Source organism: Bufo bufo, chromosome 6, assembly GCF_905171765.1.
Source record: "Bufo bufo chromosome 6, aBufBuf1.1, whole genome shotgun sequence".
Lineage (NCBI taxonomy): Eukaryota > Metazoa > Chordata > Amphibia > Anura > Bufonidae > Bufo > Bufo bufo.
Window position 1 is genome coordinate 404,952,634 of NC_053394.1, and position 17,958 is coordinate 404,970,591.

General features: G+C 45.1%; 1 protein-coding gene across 1 annotated transcript in view; it reads right to left on the minus strand.

The window, feature by feature from the left end:
- LOC121004486 (gastrula zinc finger protein XlCGF26.1-like) overlaps positions 1-17,958 on the minus strand; it is a 253,774-nt gene that overhangs the window by 229,919 nt on the left and 5,897 nt on the right. The window contains exon 3 of the mRNA XM_040436735.1: positions 13,580-13,682. Within this exon, the coding sequence (XP_040292669.1) occupies positions 13,580-13,682 (103 nt within the window). The remainder of the gene's footprint in view (positions 1-13,579; positions 13,683-17,958) is intronic.

Below are 17,958 nucleotides of genomic sequence, written 5' to 3' on the forward strand. Positions count from 1 at the left end.
GGTGTGTCTGCTAGAGTGAGAGGCTACAGATCACCAAGTGCAAGGCACGTGTGGAGCAACACTGGCCTGTGGATGGATCTAAAGGCCGAGCCTGCATTACTTATTTCTGTTGTTATGGACTGACTACCTGACCCGGCTGTTATCCAGCTTTACTGAACTGTAAGTTGGCTGGAACAATTAATAAACTGTATTAAAGTGACTTTGTTGTATCCCTGCCTTTCTTCAACACTGGTTGTAGGAGCCCATGTCATTACATATGGTGGAAGATAGTGCATACCAGTAAGGCAAACACAGTGTTCGCATGTCTTGGATTAAACCAGCAAAGTTCTAACCTAAGCCAGCAGCCGAGATGGAGAAACTACTGAAGCAGCTGGTGCAGATCAGTGTGCAGAAACAGCAGGCCCATGCACAACAGCAACAGACCAACAGCCTGTTGCTGCAGCAGATTATGGTTTTGAGAGAGACACCATCAGCGGTGACCCAGCTCCAGCCAGCGGCCCAGGATAAAGTCCGGTCAGCATTAAGGAAAATGACTTTGGAAGACGACTTGGAGGCCTTTGTCACCGTTTTTGAAAAAAACAGAAGAGCGGGAGAATCTGCCGTCCGACCAGTGGGCTGAAGTGGTGGTTCCGTTTCTGGTGGGGGACGCACAGAAGGCCTACTTTGACCTCAGAATGCCCACTGGTCGGATGCCCCCGCATGGGGGTCAATACATATGTGCGGGCCCAGAGAGTGTACCCGTGGGCGTTTGTAGAGTCTCAGCCTGCCAGATCGCAGGCTTGTGATCTGTTGCACTTCATGAAGAAATGGCTCCAGCCTGAGACTTTGGGCCCAGCCCTGATGATAGAGAGGGTGGTGGTGGATTGGTTTGTGCATACTCTGCCAGCTGTCATCCAGCGTTGGGTGGGTCAGGGAGACCCGGGTAACCTTGACCAGTTGGTCAGCCTGGTTGAGCAGTACATGGCCACCCAGGATTTGGTGCAGGACACTTCTCAAAAATGGGTGACACCCCTACCCCCGGTCCGGCTTACAGATACTGGGAAAAAATCTTGATCTGAAACAGGGGATAGTGCAACTCAAAGGCCCATTCAGCGCGCCCCGTGGGCTTGTGAGGACACATATATCCAATGCTGGCAGTTCCATGGGCCTGGACATAAGGCCACTAACTGCCCCCTTGACAACTGAACCTATGGACTACGGGTTTTATCGCCGGTCCTCATTCTGTGCCATGCCTGTCTGCACCACGGACACTCTGCTGAGGGCTGGTGAACCTCCCATGTGCCAGGTGTCCATTAACGGGTACCAGATAAAGGCCCTGTTAGACTCCGTGAGTCTAGTGACCCTAGTGCACGGGTCACTGGTTTCTCAGGGCAATTCCTCAGGAAAAAAGGTCTCCGTTATCTGTATCCATAGGGATATCCAAGAGTATCCGACGGCGATGGTTGTTGTGGCCACGCCGGGAAGGGAGGTACAGCACATGGTAGGAGTGGTAAAGAATCTTCCGTATGGGGCTACTTTGGGAAGAGACCTTTATTGTGGTCCTTGGAGTGCAACCTTTTGTGGAGAAAAAGTCTCTGGGTCCTGAACCCAAAGACTCCGATTCCAGGGTACCGGCCGTAGGGGTCCCCATCATAGAGCAAGACTGTAACCCCAATAGGCTTCCCCTAGAGGTATTGGCCAGTGAGGCCGCAGAGGCCACATCTATCCTGGAGCTGGAGGTGTCCGCCCAACTCCAGGACCCCAATCTGGTATGGGCCAGAGAGGGAGTGACTGTAATCAATGGGGTAACAGGCACAGAAGTGGTGTTTCCCAGGACTTATTGTACCGCGTTAGTAGTACCAAAGTATTAGACTTGGCTCACGCCCATGTAATGGTAGGTCATCTTGGGGTCAAAAAGACACTAGAGCGTATACTCTAATGGTTCTTTTGGCCCGGTGTTTATGAAGAGGTTAAGAGGTTTTTTGAGTCGTGTCCAGAGTGTTAGATTACTGCTCCCACAGCCAATTTCCGTAGTCCACTGGTACCCCTTATAGAGGTACCTTTTGAGCGGATCTCTATGGATCTAATGGGGCCCGTGGTAAAGTCGGCCCGGGGCCACCAACATGTTAGCCAAACTTATTGCCAGAGAGCTATTTGCCATGTTTTGCCGCATTGGGTTGCCCAAAGAGATCCTTACGGATCAAGGTACTCCTTTTATATTCAAAGTGACAAAGGAGTTGTGCAAGCTGCTTCGAATCAAGCAGTTACGCACCTCAGTGTACCACCCCCAAACAGATGAGCTGGTGGAAAGGTTTAATAAAACCCTAAAAAGTATGTTAAAAAAAAGGTAGTATCTAAAGACGGGAAGGACTGGGATATGTTTCTGCTATATTTGATGTTCGCCATCTGAGAGGTACCCCAGTCCTCAACCGGGTTTTCCCCATTTGAACTGTTATATGGCAGACATCCCAGAGTCCTGCTGGAAATTGCCAAAGAGACATGGGAGCAGAAGCCTTCTCCCCTTAAGAGTGTAATAGAACATATGACCGGATTGCATTAGTGATGCCCATTGTGAGAGAACATCTAGTAGAGGCTCAGGCAGCTCAGAGCTGTGGGTATAATAGAAAAGCCACAGTCAAGACCTTTTCCCGGGAGATAGAGTACTCGTGCTTGTACCCACTGCTGAGAGTAAGTTTGTGGCCAAGTGGCAAGGGCCCTATGAAGTTCGGGAAAAAGTTGGCGAAGTTAACTATAAAATATATCAGCCCGAGCAGAGAAAACTGGAATAAATATATCATGTGAACTTGCTAAAGGCTTGGAAGGATCAAGAATCCCTGTGGGCCACTGAGGCACTGGTCGGGACTAGTGTAGACCCTCCCACGTCAGCCCCAACACCGGTCGGTGTAAAAATAGCAGAATCCCTGTCAAAACAACAAAAATGGGAGGTCAGGAAGTTAGTGCAGTAGAACACCGATGTCTTTTCAGAAAAACGCGGCCGTACATCGGTGGTCCAGCATGACATTGTCACCGAGACGCAGGTAAGGGTACGAGTGAAACCGTGTGCCAGAGGCCTGGAATCAAGCCATTACGGAAGAGGTACAGAAAATGCTTAGCCTAGGAGTTATCGAGGAATCCAAGAGTGAGTGGGCCAGTCCCATTGTGTTCATTCCAAAGCAGGACAGATCATTACGATTTTGTAACGATTTCCAGAAATTGAATGAAGTGTTGAAGTTCGACCTTTATCCAATGCCCCAGGTTGACAAGCTGATTGAAAGAATGGGCCAGGCACAGAACTTCAAGCTGGATTTAACCAAGGGTTACTGGCAGGTACCTCTGACAGAGTCAGGCAAGGAAAAAAACGCCTTTGTCACACCGGAGGGACTTTATCACTATGTCGTTTTGTCTTTTGGGTTACATGGAGCCCCCGCCACGTTCCAGAGGCTGATGGACATAGTCTTAAGACCCCATCAGAAGTATGCATCCGCCTACTTAGACGATATTATTATTCATAGTGGTGACTAGAAGTCTCATTTGTCCCATATGCAGGCAGTCATGGACTCACACCGAGATGTGGGCTTGACTACAAATCCTCAAGTGTACAATAGGGCTAGAGGAGACTCGCTATTTGGGGTACGTGGGATCATCAAACCCCAAATAAACAAAGTTAAGGCCATTCAAAATTGGCCCCGACCTCTCACGACGAAGCAAGTCAAAACGTTTCTCGGCATCATTGGGTATTATAGGCGATTTATACCCAATTTTTACCGGGAGCGCTGCACCCCTGACTGATTTGCTGAAAGGAAGGAAGTCAGTCAGGATTCGGTGGAATCCTCAGGCAGAAGAAGCATTTCAGGCCCTGAAATTGGCCCTATGTGAACAGCCCCTCCTTTCCAACCCCAACTTTCGGGACGAATTCATCGTCCAAACGGACGCATCTGGAGTAGGGCTAGGAGCAGTTCTGTCTCAAAAAGTGAACGGAGAAGAACATCCGATCACTTATTTGAGGAGAAAGCTTACCCCAGCAGAAAAGAACTACAGCGTAGTGAAGAAGGAGTGCCTAGCCATCAAGAGGGCCTTGGAGTCCTGACAGTACTACCTGCTGGGGCGAAATTTTCGTCTAGTGATGGACCATTCACCATTGGTCTGGATGAAAAATTCCAAGTAGAGAAAAACTTGGGTCACCAGGTGGTTTCTCTCCTTGCAGAATTTTAATTTCTCGGTGCAACATCGAGCGGGAAAGCTGCAGGGTAATGCACATCATGTTTTGGTGCAGGTGTTCACCACCACAGGTTTAAAAAGAGGCATTGACAGGCCTCATATATGAAGGAAGGTATGTGTTTCCGAGAATGGTGCAGAAAGCCTATTAGAGGAGATGCATATCGTGGTTTGCTGTGGTTCACCTAAGATGTGCCACCAAGGTACCCAGCCTTGGTGGACTAGAAGCCAGTAGCTAGAGTGTCCACTAAGATAGATAGTGGACGCTGTTGCTACCTAGTATAGCTGGTATCATCTAATCCGGGCCTGGCTTTTACTGGGAGTAAGCAAAGAGCTGGATGGGTGCTTATTCCCCACTATCCACTCTTGGTTTTATACAAGGCCCATGTCCACGATTGTGTTTAAAAAGTGAGCAGCTGGGTGTGTCTGCTAGAGTGAGAGGCTACAGATCACCAAGTGGAAGGCACGTGTGGAGCAACACTGGCCTGTGGATGGATCTAAAGGAGATCCAAGCCTGCATTACTTATTTCGGTTGTTATGGACTGACTACCTGACCCGGCTGCGATCCGGCTTTATTGAACTGTAAGTTCAGTAATACACCGTATTGAAGTGACTTTGTTGTGTCCCTGCCTTTCTTCAACACTGGTCGTAGGAGCCCACGTCATTACATGAGCTATATAAAAAAAAATTACAGTTGCTCAGCAGCAGATGGCATTATTGCCATAAAATGCTTCTGCTACAGTGCAACGCATTCAGGATGGACAGATATGATGCACTGAATAAAAAATATAAACTACTTATTTTAGGAGAAAATAAAAGCATCTTATTGATGTGATATGAAGGCGTTAAAATCTGTTAATGTAGTAGTAGTAGTAGTTGACTCCCAGTTGCCTCTCCGACTGCTCTGATGACCTGTGTGTTTCGACTATATAAAGACAGTTATCCGTTTCTTGGAAAGAAATCTCACATTTGTTTGAGATAAAACGATAGAGCAGGATGGTATGGTGATTAACCCCCTTGTGTTTTCTGTTCCCTGCAATCCCAGAGCCATAAACTTTAAATTTTTTCCTTCACATAGCCATATGAGGGACAAGTTGCACTTTTTAAGGCAAGCATTTATTATTACATAGGATGTAGTGGGAAGCGGAAAAATGATTCCAAATGGGATGGAATTGGGAGGGGGGGGGGACAATTCCGCCACAGTTTTATTTATTTTTTTAGTTTTTTAACGGTGTTCACTATGCGGTAAAACTGTCTTTTGTGTTTACATACTGGAAGAAAAAAAAAACTTTGGAAATTTTTTTTCTTTTCTTTTCATCACCATAATCTGACCCCATAACTTTTTTATAGTTATGTCTAAGGCGATGTGCGGGGGCTCAAATTTTGTAGGACGGTCTGTAGTATTTGCTGATACCATTTTGGGGTGTGCATGACTTTTTGATCACCTTTTATTAAATTTTTTTAAATAAAAAAACCAGTAATAACAATTTAATTGGTTTTATATTTTTTTTATATTTTTCAAAACTTTTTTTATTACTTTTTGTTAGGTCCTCAAGTGGACCACAACTTGTAATCATGGACCATTTTCCATTATTCTGTACAGAAATTGCTATAGTTCAGTGCTGCCACCTGCTGGCCTGAACAGGGGTATACTAATAATGAGCCTGGAAGCCTATTATTATTAGAACACAGTGCTGTTCCCCCATGGTAACATTTCTCATGAATAATAGATTCCTATACCCCAGATGATGAAGGCATATCATTATCATAACTTAAAATCCCACCGTCTACTGTAGTACATAGACGTCAGTGTGTTTTATAAATTACATCATCACTATATATTATTCATTCCCGTAATGACCTCAGCACATTATTATGCATAAGGGATGTTATACCTCTTGTATACTTCGCAATTCTTGATTGGTTAAACGTTTTCCTGCACATACGACTCATACATACCTATTATATTGTGACCTTTAATCCCGTTTTCCTCTTACATCATTTCCTCTAAAAACATGTATTGTTCATAAAACATCACAAACTTTACACTTAAACCAATAGGGCACACTATTAAAATCCATAGAGTGCATTAATCTCACTAAACACCATTACACATTGCTAGTCCTTTTAGAAGACATTTCTTTTAATTGATTACTTAGAGAACTCTATTCTCTGCCAAAAACGCATTGGAATACATACTAAAAAGAAATTAACTCTTTTGCTAGGCTCTTTAAGATAGAACTCCAAGATGTCCGATTAAGACAACTTGGCGAATTCTCTCCTTGATTTACAGCGCTAGAGTATGACTTCGACCTGGTCTAGCGCTGCCAATCAGGGGGAGGGAGGTGTTTAGATTTCAGTAGGCATCGCATTGCGGTGCTCGTACTGAAAAAGCCCACCTCCTGGTGCTCGAAATTGCCTGCCAGTTTAAAGTAATACCTTCCTCCTCATTGTCGGCGTCACAGTTGTTGATAAACTTGCACTTTTATGTACAAGTTGTAAGGGATCGCCTTCTTTCAGGGGGTCACAATCACAGATATCTTTACGGACACCAGGATTAAAGTCCAAATGTTTATTTTCACCGGCCCAAACATATACAACACAAAATAAACACCTGCCCGTCTAGGCACTTGCTAATACTAAATGGTATCCCTGACTCACGTACAGAACACAGTTCACATGTGACATCAGGACCGGTTCTTCGGCCAAACAGTCCAGCAGCCTCCAGGCTGTAACTACACCATGCACTGTTTCACCCAGGGAAGAGATTTGGCTACACAGCCTTGTGGCCCCTCAGCCCTGCCAGCTGAGACCACACAAAGCCTTGCAGGCCTCTGTTCCAGGATCACACTCTTTCCCCCAAACTGACATACTGGGAGGTGCTTTATGCCAGCCTGATTACAGCAGGCCTCACCTGCGATCACCTCAGGTAGAAGGGAATACCCATCCTGGAAGGCTGTGGATTGGCAGATCCCACTTCCAGTCCTATCTGCCAATCCAACTAAAATCCAGCCCAGAATTAATAAACAAAACTGTCTCAGCAAACTATGCATTGCTGAGATGACTGCGCTCTCTGGATTTGAGCTGTCTCACCCAGCTGAGGTGCCTGAGTGGGACATACACGCCTTCCAGCACTGTTCCCTTTACCACAAAGTTTATCAACAACTGTGATTCAGACAATGAGGAGGAATGTATTACTTTAATCTTCAGGATCACCCGTACCAGGCTATGTGCCTGGTTTAATAGGGGTGATCTGATGACAGAGCCGCTTTAAAGGGGTTGTCCACTTCATAACAATTCCTGAACAATTCCTAAACACCCATAAATGGAATGTTGTGGCACCAAAAAATGTAAAGTTGCTTGTACTTTATCTCAGACACCATCTCAGAAGGCATCAGACTTCCTTCTCATAGTGTGGAGCCCTTTTCATGACAAGTTTACTGTCAATGTAACGGCTATCTCTGCTGTGCCACCTGCTTCAAGCTTATCTGGTATTAGTTGAATGGGTCCAGCCAGCGGCTACACAGAAGAGGATGCGGCAGAGGTCATGGCCAAGAATGTAGTCATATGATTATGGATGGGGAGGCCAGGCTCTACACTATGGACGTCAAGACAAAGGCTTTCTGGGACAGCACCAGAGGTGAAGTCAGAACAGATTGCCACAGCATTCAGTCTATGGGTTTGTAGGAATTTTGGTTATGAAATGGCCAACCCTTTTTTATGCTTAAGGTGTAATCTGTGGATGAAACTTTGTGGGCATGAAATTCTTTTTCTTCTGTGTGTTTTCTAATATGCAATTAGAGCTAAGTTTTGGTTAAAACACTTGCCAAATAAGATTTATTAAAATGGCTTCTCCCTGGGAGTGTGAATTTTCTGATGTCTAACAAGATTTAATTTCCTATTAAAACATTTTCCACAATCTGAACATGAATATGGCTTCTCACCTGTGTGAATTCTCTGATGTCTAACAAGTTCTGATTTCAAGTTAAAACGTTTTCCACATTCTAAACATAGAAATGGCTTCTCGCCTGTGTGAATTTTATGATGTGTAACAAGATGTGATTTATCTGTAAAACGTTTTCCACATTCTAAACATGGAAAAGGCTTCTCTCCTGTGTGAATTCTCTCATGTATAACAAGAATTGATTTCTGGGCAAAACATTTTCCACATTGTGAACATGAAAATGGCTTCTCCCCTGTGTGAGTTCTTTTATGTGTAACAAGAATTGATTTCTGGGCAAAACATTTTCCACATTCGAAACATGGAAAATGGCTTTCTCCCCTGTATGAATCTCTGATGTTTAACAAGAATTGATTTCTGGGTAAAACATTTTCCACATTCTGAACATGAAAATGGTTTTGACCCAGTGTGACTTCTCTCATGTCTAAGAAGATCTGATTTTTCTATAAAACATTTTCCACATTTTGAACATGAAAATGGCTTCTCCCCTGTGTGAATTCTCTCATGTACAACAAGAATAGATTTCTGGTTAAAACATTTCCCACATTGTGAACATGAAAATGGCTTCTCCCCTGTGTGAATTCTCCTATGTTTAATAAGATCTGTTTTCTGGGTAAATAATTTGCCACATTCTGAACATGAAAATGATTTTGACCCAGTGTGAATTCTCTTATGTCTAAGAAGATTTGTACTGGCTGTAAAACATTTTCCACATTCTGAACATGAAAATGGCTTCTCCCCTGTGTGAATTCTTTCATGTTGAACAAGATTTGATTTCCGGTTAAAACATTTCCCACATTGTGAACATGAAAATGGCTTCTCCCCTGAGTGAGTGCTTTGTTGTTCACTTCTTCCGAGACTTTTGTTTTGCTTAACAGTCTGTGATGAATTGGAAAATCGGACCTGTTTGAAAGTATCAGATGATGGACCTTTGCTGTGGAGGATGAAGGGTATATTTGAGATAATGACATGTTCTTCATATGTATCAGCTGTTGTACCATGATTATTTGCTTTAAAATGTGAAGATATCACATGTTCCTCTGAGCTCCCAATACAGTCACCTGCCAAGAATAAAAGTGATTTTTATAATTTTTATATTACATACAGGACCTGTGAGTTAAGGCTATAAGGTGGTGTCCATCTCTATGATGGCTACATACACTTTAGCATGGAGCACATCTCAGGAGAGGAACAGTATGGTCATGTACAAAAAAGTCAAAGGAATGGATTAGCAGTTTAATATTTTTTTATTTATTTTTTAGGGAAAGCTAGGAGGTGGATGCAAAAAAACAAAAGTGATTCATAATTTATTTCCAGCTTTAACTAAAAAAAATCTACTTGCTAAACAGCAACAAACATGTAGCTAGCGGTGTGCGAAGTTTACAAACATTCAATTTGTTCACTTCGCCAAATTTCTCTAAACAATTTGCTTTGTTGCGAATTAATTAGTCATAATTATGTTAAATCAGGTCTATACCAGCCTGAAGTTAAACTTTTGAGAGATTGTATCTCACTGTGCATTGCAGCAACAGGCATAGCCAATCCATTCTGATAGCGAAACAGTTACTATGCATCAGAATGACAGGCAGGTCACATATATGGACGTGCGCACCATTGGGCAGGCCATCAACAGTCCTAGCTAACCCCTAGCTAAATCAAAAGAAAAGCATACAGCATCCTTCAGTAAAGCAAAAAAATAAAAAGCTGCCTGCCCCTGCAGGTGTCCCAATGACTCCTTAGTTGAACAAAATAAGGACATTGAGGCAGCGCAAATAAAGTAGTGGAGAGAAAAAAAGGTTCTTTTAATCCATCTTGAGGCAGTTGAAAGATTTGTGTTTGAATCCCTTCTGTTAGCTATAGAATGACTGTGTGTCACTATTAGGCCTCATGTACATGACCGTTGTTATATTCCGTGTCCGTTGTTCCATTTTCCGTGATTTTCTGCGGACCCATTGACTTTCAATGGGTCCGTTGAAAACTCGGATAATGCACCGTTTGTCATCCGCGTCTGTAATCCGTGTTTCCAGTCCGTCAAAAAAATATGACCTGTCCTATTTTTTTCACGGACAACGGTTCGCGGACCCATTCAAGTCAATGGGTCCGTGAAAAAACAGAAAGGCACACAAGATTATCATCCGCGTCCGCGTCCGTTTTTCTCCTATCATTTGCAAGGCAAACTTGACTTAGATTTTTTTTCACTTTCCTTCATGTCTGGTCATCCTCCAAAAATCAAGGAAGACACACGGAAACAAAAACATAACGTATCACGGAACAACGGAACCCCCATTTTGCGAACCGTGAAAAAATACTGTCGTGTGCATGACTCCTTAGTTGAACAAAATAAGGACATTGAGGCAGCGCCAATAAAGTAGTGGAGAAAAAAAAAAGGTTCTTTTAAGCCATCTTGAGGCAGTTGAAAGATTTGTATTCGAATCCCTTCTGTTAGCTATAAAATGACTGTGCGTAACTATTAGGCTTAGTTCACACTTCACTTATTTGGTCAGTTATTGTCAGCCCAAAGCAGGTGTGGCTCAAACCACAGAACAGGTGTTGATCTAGTCATTATATCTAATCTGAGAGTAGGCTTGGCTCCTGAATTTGACTCACAATAAGTGATGGAAATAACTGACCAAATAACAGAAATGTAAACTTAGTATTACAGGTCAATGTTAGTGTCAGGTCTAATTTATCGGCATGGACTTAACCATGCAGTGGCCCAAGATTTAATAGTGGCCCCATGACAGTGGGGAGGGTATCAGCAGTAAGGCTGTGTTCACATTACTGTTTATTTTTCCGTTCTTCTGATTCGTCTAAAAACAGCCACAAAAAAGCAGATCCTGTAGTTTGAGCAACTGCTGTCAAACCATCAGTATTTGGTCAGCATTTGATCACTATTTGTAAGGCAAAAGCAGCAGTGGATCCAAAACAGAAATAAAATGTAATGGAAATATTTGCATGTGTTTTGGACCCACTCCTGCTTTTGGCTTCCAAATCATAATCAAATCCTGATGCAAAATACTGACTATGGGATAGAGGTTTCATGCTCAGTTTACCATGGTTTTATTCAGATGGAAACAAAGTCCTGCCTGCAGGTCTTTAATAGCCTCTATCACACGGTCAGTATTTGGTCATTTTTTTGCATCAGTAATTGATCAATATTGGTAAGGTAGAAACATGAGTGGATCCAAAACAGAGATAACATGTGATGGAAATATTTGCATGTCTTCTGTGTTTTGGACCCACTGCTGTTTTTGGCTTCCAAATCATGATCAAATCCTAATGCAAAATATTGACCGTGTGAATGGCCCACCTTCTGCCCAACATAAATGGCGGCGACTGCTCGGGATGAGGCCTTTATAGGGCTGGGACATCACAGGGGATGACTATCTGCTGATTGGCTAGCTGCACTCCATTATGGGTCATATCGCATTCCTTGGCTTCTTATTTTCACTTTGTAACATGTGTAACCACCATAAAAAATAAAAATAAAAAAAAAGATTTGTTACCACGGAGCGCAAGGAAATTTGGATTCGTAGTGAATCAAATTTTTCCTTAAATTCAGATCAAAGTCAATTAGTTTAACTTCGATTCACTCAACACTATTTGCAGCTGCCAGCACTAATATGAGGGCACCGGGGGACTTGAAAACGATAGAATTTACAGTTATTTAGCATAATACATCCATCCAGTTCAGCCTGTTATCCTGCAAAGTTGATACAAATCCTGTAAGACTTTTTCTATGTCGGTTGAACCATTTTTTTACCATTTATTATGTACACGGGACTTGCATTTTTCCTTCCCATGTGCATAACCTTACATTTGTCAGTGTTAAACCTCATTTGCCATTTTTCTGCCCAAGCCTCCAATCTATCCAGATCTATCTGAAGCAGTATTCTGTCCGCTTTTGTATTAATTAGTTTACACATCTTAATATCGTCAGCAAAAATTAATATTTTACCTCTGCAAGATTATTCATGACTATATTGACGAGATTAGGGTCCAATACTGACCCCTGTAGTACCCCACTAGTGACAGTGACCTCTCCAGTACTGACTCATGTGGTACCCCACTAGTGACGGTGACCTCTCCAGTACTGACTCATGTGGTACCCCACTAGTGACGGTGACCTCTCCAGTACTGACTCATGTGGCACCCCACTAGTGACGAGGACCTCTCCAGTACTGACCCCTGTGGTATCCCACCAGTGACGGTGACCTCTCCAGTACTGACCCCTGTGGTACCCCACTAGTGATGAGGACCTCTCCGGTACTGACCTCTGTTCCCCTGCCAGTGACCTCTCCAGTACTGATCCCTGTGCTACCCCACTAGTGACGGTGACCTCTCCAGTACTGACCCATGTAGTACCCCACTAGTGATGAGGACCTCTCCAGTACTGACCCCTGTGGTACCCCACTAGTGATGAGGACCTCTCCGGTACTGACCTCTGTGGTATCCCACCAGTGACGGTGACCTCTCCAGTACTGATCCCTGTGCTACCCCACTAGTGACAGTGACCTCTCCAGTACTGACCCCAGTGGTACCCCACTAGTGACAGTGACCTCCCCAGTACTGACCCCTGTGGCACCCCACTAGTGATGGTGACTAGAGATGAGCAAATTAATTCTAAACTAATGGGATTTAGATGTTCAGAGTTGGGTAAAATGTGCAAAATGGCGTCAGCAAATTTATATATCAAATTCAGTACAGTAGTGAGCACAGCAGGGCAGGAAAGAAAGAGACCCTGGGTGGAGCACTGGCGGGTAGGCATGCCACTAATGCCTTGCAGTCAGCCTCACATATAATATATAGGTATGTGTGATAGACCCTAAGTAAGGTCACAAGTAGGGAAGCCATGAGTATTTTCAGCTTGTCCACTGATGTGAAAGACCTGACTAGGCTGAATTGGAGTAACCGATGTCTTTTTTCAGCTTTAGAAACTATGTTACTGATGCCACATACACAGCAATTGAGACACACAATACTGCGAGTTTAAGGCCTTACAGGGACGGTGTTCAGGACTGGGAACGCTGCCGTTAGACTATTGGATTGCATCGTAGTTGCAAAGTAACCAACCTGTCCAGTACTACCTATTTCCAAAAGCAAGGTGGCAGACGGGTTTAGCGTATTATCCCAGATTAGGTTATATTTCACTTACATTAACTTTTATTCATTTTATATTCTTTTAATTAATATTCTTAATATTAATTGTTAAATGAGGCTTCATAGGAGACTAACCAAAACTTCTCATCAACACTGCAAGACCCCATGTAATGGCAACAATTGTGTGCTAGTGAAGGGAACCTGTCAGAAAGTATGTGCCCCCCAAACTTCCACCAGTACCTGACAGTGGAATGAGGAATCAGTATCCAGTAAATAAGTAGAATCTGTGAGTCTTCTCTGCTTTATTTAGTGGTTACTGCTCACCTGGGAGGTTATCTGTAGGAATATCCTCTGTACTCTGCTCATCACCCCTCACATATGTCTCTGTAACATATATAATGTTCAGATCTTCACCCGGGTACAGAACCTGAGGAACAAATATTGTAGAAGTCATCAGACAGTTGGAGAACTCGTATGGAATGTTTTATATGTTAAAAAAAGATCTGACAAACTGGCTTCTGCACTCTACAGAAACTGTCCTCACCAAAGTGACAAACAACCGTCTGCCAGCTAAAATGCAACAATGACTACTCTCTACTGATTCTCCTTGACCTCTCTGAAGCTCCTCCTCATGCTTCAATCTATCGGCCTTAAGGACACTGCTCTCTCTTGGTTTTCTTCCTATTTCTCTGACTGCTGTTGCAGTCTATCATTCCCTGGCTCTACTTCCCCTCCTCTACCTCTTGCTGTTTGGGTTCCTCAGGGTTCAGTCCTTTGCTCTCTCCTCTTTTCACAGCCCCGATCGGACATACTCAGCAGATTTGGTTTTCAGTACCATCTGTATGCCAATGACACCCAGCTATACACTTTTACTCCTTCCTGACATGCGCCGTACATGTACCTCCTCTGCCTTCGCCTTGTGCTTCCACTGTGCCCCCGCTGTCAGGTGGGAATGCCATCAGCAGCGTGCGCCTGTAGTCGCGCATCTTCCGATCAGTAACAGATGTTTTCACTAAATTTAGTTCCCTGTCAGCAATGCAGAGCAGGGGTTCATTCACGGCAAAAGGGGGTTCATGTCACCCAGCAATAGAACAGAGGATTTTGAGAGATTTAAGCTCCTGTCACCCAGGCACAGCAGGGGTTCATTCACGGCAAAAGGGGGTTCTTGTCACCCAGCAATACAACAGAGGATTTTGAGAGATTTAGGCCCCTGTCACCCAGGCACAGCAGGGGTTCATTCATGGCAAAAGGGGGTTGATGTCACCCAGCAATAGAACAGACGATTTTGAGAGATTTAGGCCCCTGTCACCCAGGCACAGCAGGGGTTCATTCACGGCAAAAGGGGGTTCTTGTCACCCAGCAATAGAACAGAGGATTTTGAGAGATTTAGGCCCCTGTCACCCAGGCACAGCAGGGGTTCATTCACGGCAAAGGGGGTTCATGTCACCCAGCAATACAACAGAGGATTTTGATAGATTTAGGCCCCTGTCACCCAGGCACAGCAGGGGTTTGTATACGCCAAAAATAGTAAAATGTCACCTGACAATTGAAAATAAGATTTTTTTCAATTTAGGGCACTAAAATTGGCACTTTTTTAAATTAAAATGGCTCTAAAATAGTCCTTGAAAAGGCTAGAGGGATGTAAAAGGCAGTAAAATGTGCCTAAGAGCATAGCAACTGCTCTGCAAACAAATGTGGATAGGGAAATAACTTAAAATGAAATAAAATAACAAAAAATTACAAATTATTAACCTGCAACTCAGAGAAGGAGGTGGATATGGAGTCGGGGGTTGAGGAGGCGGTGAATGTGGTGTTGTAGGTGGAGGCAGCAATGGAAGAGGAACAGGTAGCCAACAATGTTTTTTTTTATTTTTTATCCTCCTCCTCCTCATCCTCCAGTAGTGGGCCCTGGCTGGCCAAATTTGTACCTGGCCTCTGCTGTTGCAAAAATCCTCTTTCTGAGCCACTTCAAAAAGACTGGCCTGAAAGTGTTAGAGATGACCCCTCTTCCTCCTCCTCGTCCTGGGCCACATCCTCTTCCATCATCGCCCTAAGTGTTTTCTCAAGGAGACATAGAAGTGGTATTGTAACGCTGATAACGGCGTCATCACCACTGGCCATGTTGGTGGAGTACTCGAAACAGCGCAACAGGGCACACAGGTCTCGCATGGAGGCCCAGTCATTGGTGGTGAAGTGGTGCTGTTCCACAGTGCGACTCACCCGTGCATGCTGCAGCTGAAACTCCACTATGGCCTGCTGCTGCTCGCACAGTCTCTCCAGCATGTGCAAGGTGGAGTTCCACCTGGTGGGCACGTCACATATGAGGCGGTGAGCGGGAAGGCCGAAAGTACGCTGTAGAGCAGACAGCCGAGCGGCGGCAGGATGAGAACGCCGGAAGCGGGCACAGGCACTTTATGCAGCAGCTCTGACATGTCGGGGTAGTTGTGAATAAATTTCTGCACCACCAAATTCAGCACATGCGCCAGGCAAGGGATGTGCGTCAAACCAGCTAGTCCCAGAGCTGCAACGAGATGTCGCCCATTATCGCACACCACCAGGCCGGGCTTGAGGCCCACTGGCAGCAACCACTCGTCGGTCTGTTGTTCTATACGCTGCCACAACTCCTGCGCGGTGTGGGGCCTGTCCCCCAAACACATCAGTTTCAGAATAGCCTGCTGACGTTTACCCTTGGCTGTGCTGAAGTTGGTGGTGAAGGTCTGTCGCTGAACGGATGAGGAGGTGGTAGAAGAGGAGGAGGAAGCCGAGTAGGAAGAGGAGGCAACAGAAGGCAAAGAATGATGCCCTGCGATCCTTGGCGGTGGAAGGACGTGCGCCAAACAGCTCTCCGCCTGGGGCCCAGCCGCCACTACATTTACCCAGTGTGCAGTTAGGGAGATATAGCCTCCCTGGTCGTGCTTACTGGTCCAAGTATCTGTGGTTAGGTGGACCTTGCCAAGATGGCGTTGCACAGTGCACACTTGATTTTATCCGATACTTGGTTGTGCAGGGAGGGCACGGCTCTCCTGGAGAAGTAGTGGCGGGTGGGAACGACTTACTGTGGGACAGCAAGTGACATGAGCTGTTTGAAGCTGTCCGTCTCCACCAGCCTGAATGACAGCATTTCAAAGGCCAGCAGTTTAGAAATGCTGGCATTCAGGGCCAGGGATAGAGGGTGGTTAGGTGGGAATTTACGCTTTCTCTCAAAGGTTTGTGAGATGGAGAGCTGAACGCTTCCGTGTGACATGGTGGAGATGCTTGGTGACGGAGGTGGTGTTGTTGGTGGCACATCCTCTGTTTGCTGGACGGCAGGTGCCAACGTTCCTCCAGAGGCGGAGGAAGAGGTCGAGGCAGCAGAAGAAGAGGGAGCAGGAGGGGCCTGAGCCCTTTCTTGGTTTTGAAGGTGCTTACTCCACTGCAGCCCGTGTCTCGCATGTAGATGCCTGGTCATGCAGGTTGTGCTCAGGTTCAGAACGTTAATGCCCTGCTTCAGGCTCTGATGGCACAGTGTGCAAACCACTCGGGTCGTCAGCACATTATGTGAAGAAGTGCCATGCCAGGGAACTCCTTGAAGCTGCCTTTGGTGTGCTCGGTCCCTGTTGACGGTGGCCAGTAGCAGGCAAACTGTTTTGGCGACGGCTGCTCTGCTTTTGCACCCTGCTCCCGTTTTTGCTACGATGTTGGCTCGGTCTCACCACTGCCTCTTCCTCCGAACTCTGAAAGTCAGTGGCACGACCTTCATTCCATGTGGGGTCTAGGACCTCATCGTCCCCTGCATCGTCTTTCACCCAGTCTTCCTCCCTGACCTCCTTTTCGGTCTGCACACTGCAGAAACACGCAGCAGTTGGCACCTGTGTTTTGTCATCATCAGAGACGTGCTGAGGTGGTATTCCCATGTCCTCATCGGAAAACATAAGTGGATGTGCGTCAGTGCATTCTATGTCTTCCACCCCTGGGGAAGGGCTAGGTGGATGCCCTTGGGAACCCTGCCAGCAGAGTCTTCAAACAGCATAAGAGACTGCTGCATGACTTGAGGCTCAGACAGGTTCCCCGATATGCACGGGGGTGATGTGACAGACTGATCGGCATGGGTTTCAGGTGCCACCTGTACGCTTTCTGCAGAAGAATGGGTGGGAGATAATGTGAACGTGCTGGATCCACTGTCGGCCACCCTATTGACTAGCGCCTGTACTTGCTCAGGCCTTACCATCCTTAGAACGGCATTTGGCCCGACCAAATATCACTGTAGATTCTGGCGGCTACTGGGACCTGAGGTAGTAGGTTCAGTAGGACGTGTAGCTGTGGCAGAATGACCATGTCCTCTCCCTGCACCAGAGGCTCCACCAACACCACCACCAAGACCATGACCGCGTCCCTTATTAGATGTTTACCTCATAGTTAGCGTTCACAAAGCAAAGTAAAAAGTGGTTAAGTATGTTAAAAATAATTAACCGCCAATATAAACCCTGATGTATGGTATTGCACTCAATTATTTGTTTTTAAACTCTATATGACAGCGGTATTTCTGGCCTAAATGTGACAGTCACCTATACAAGTGTAATCCCAGATGTGCAGTATATAAGAGGGATTTTTCACCACAGTATCATAAAAGCCTTATTTGTGGCCTAAATGTGACAGTCACCTATGCACGTGTAATCACAGATGTGCAGTATATTAGAGGTTTTTTTCACCATAACCAAAAAGCT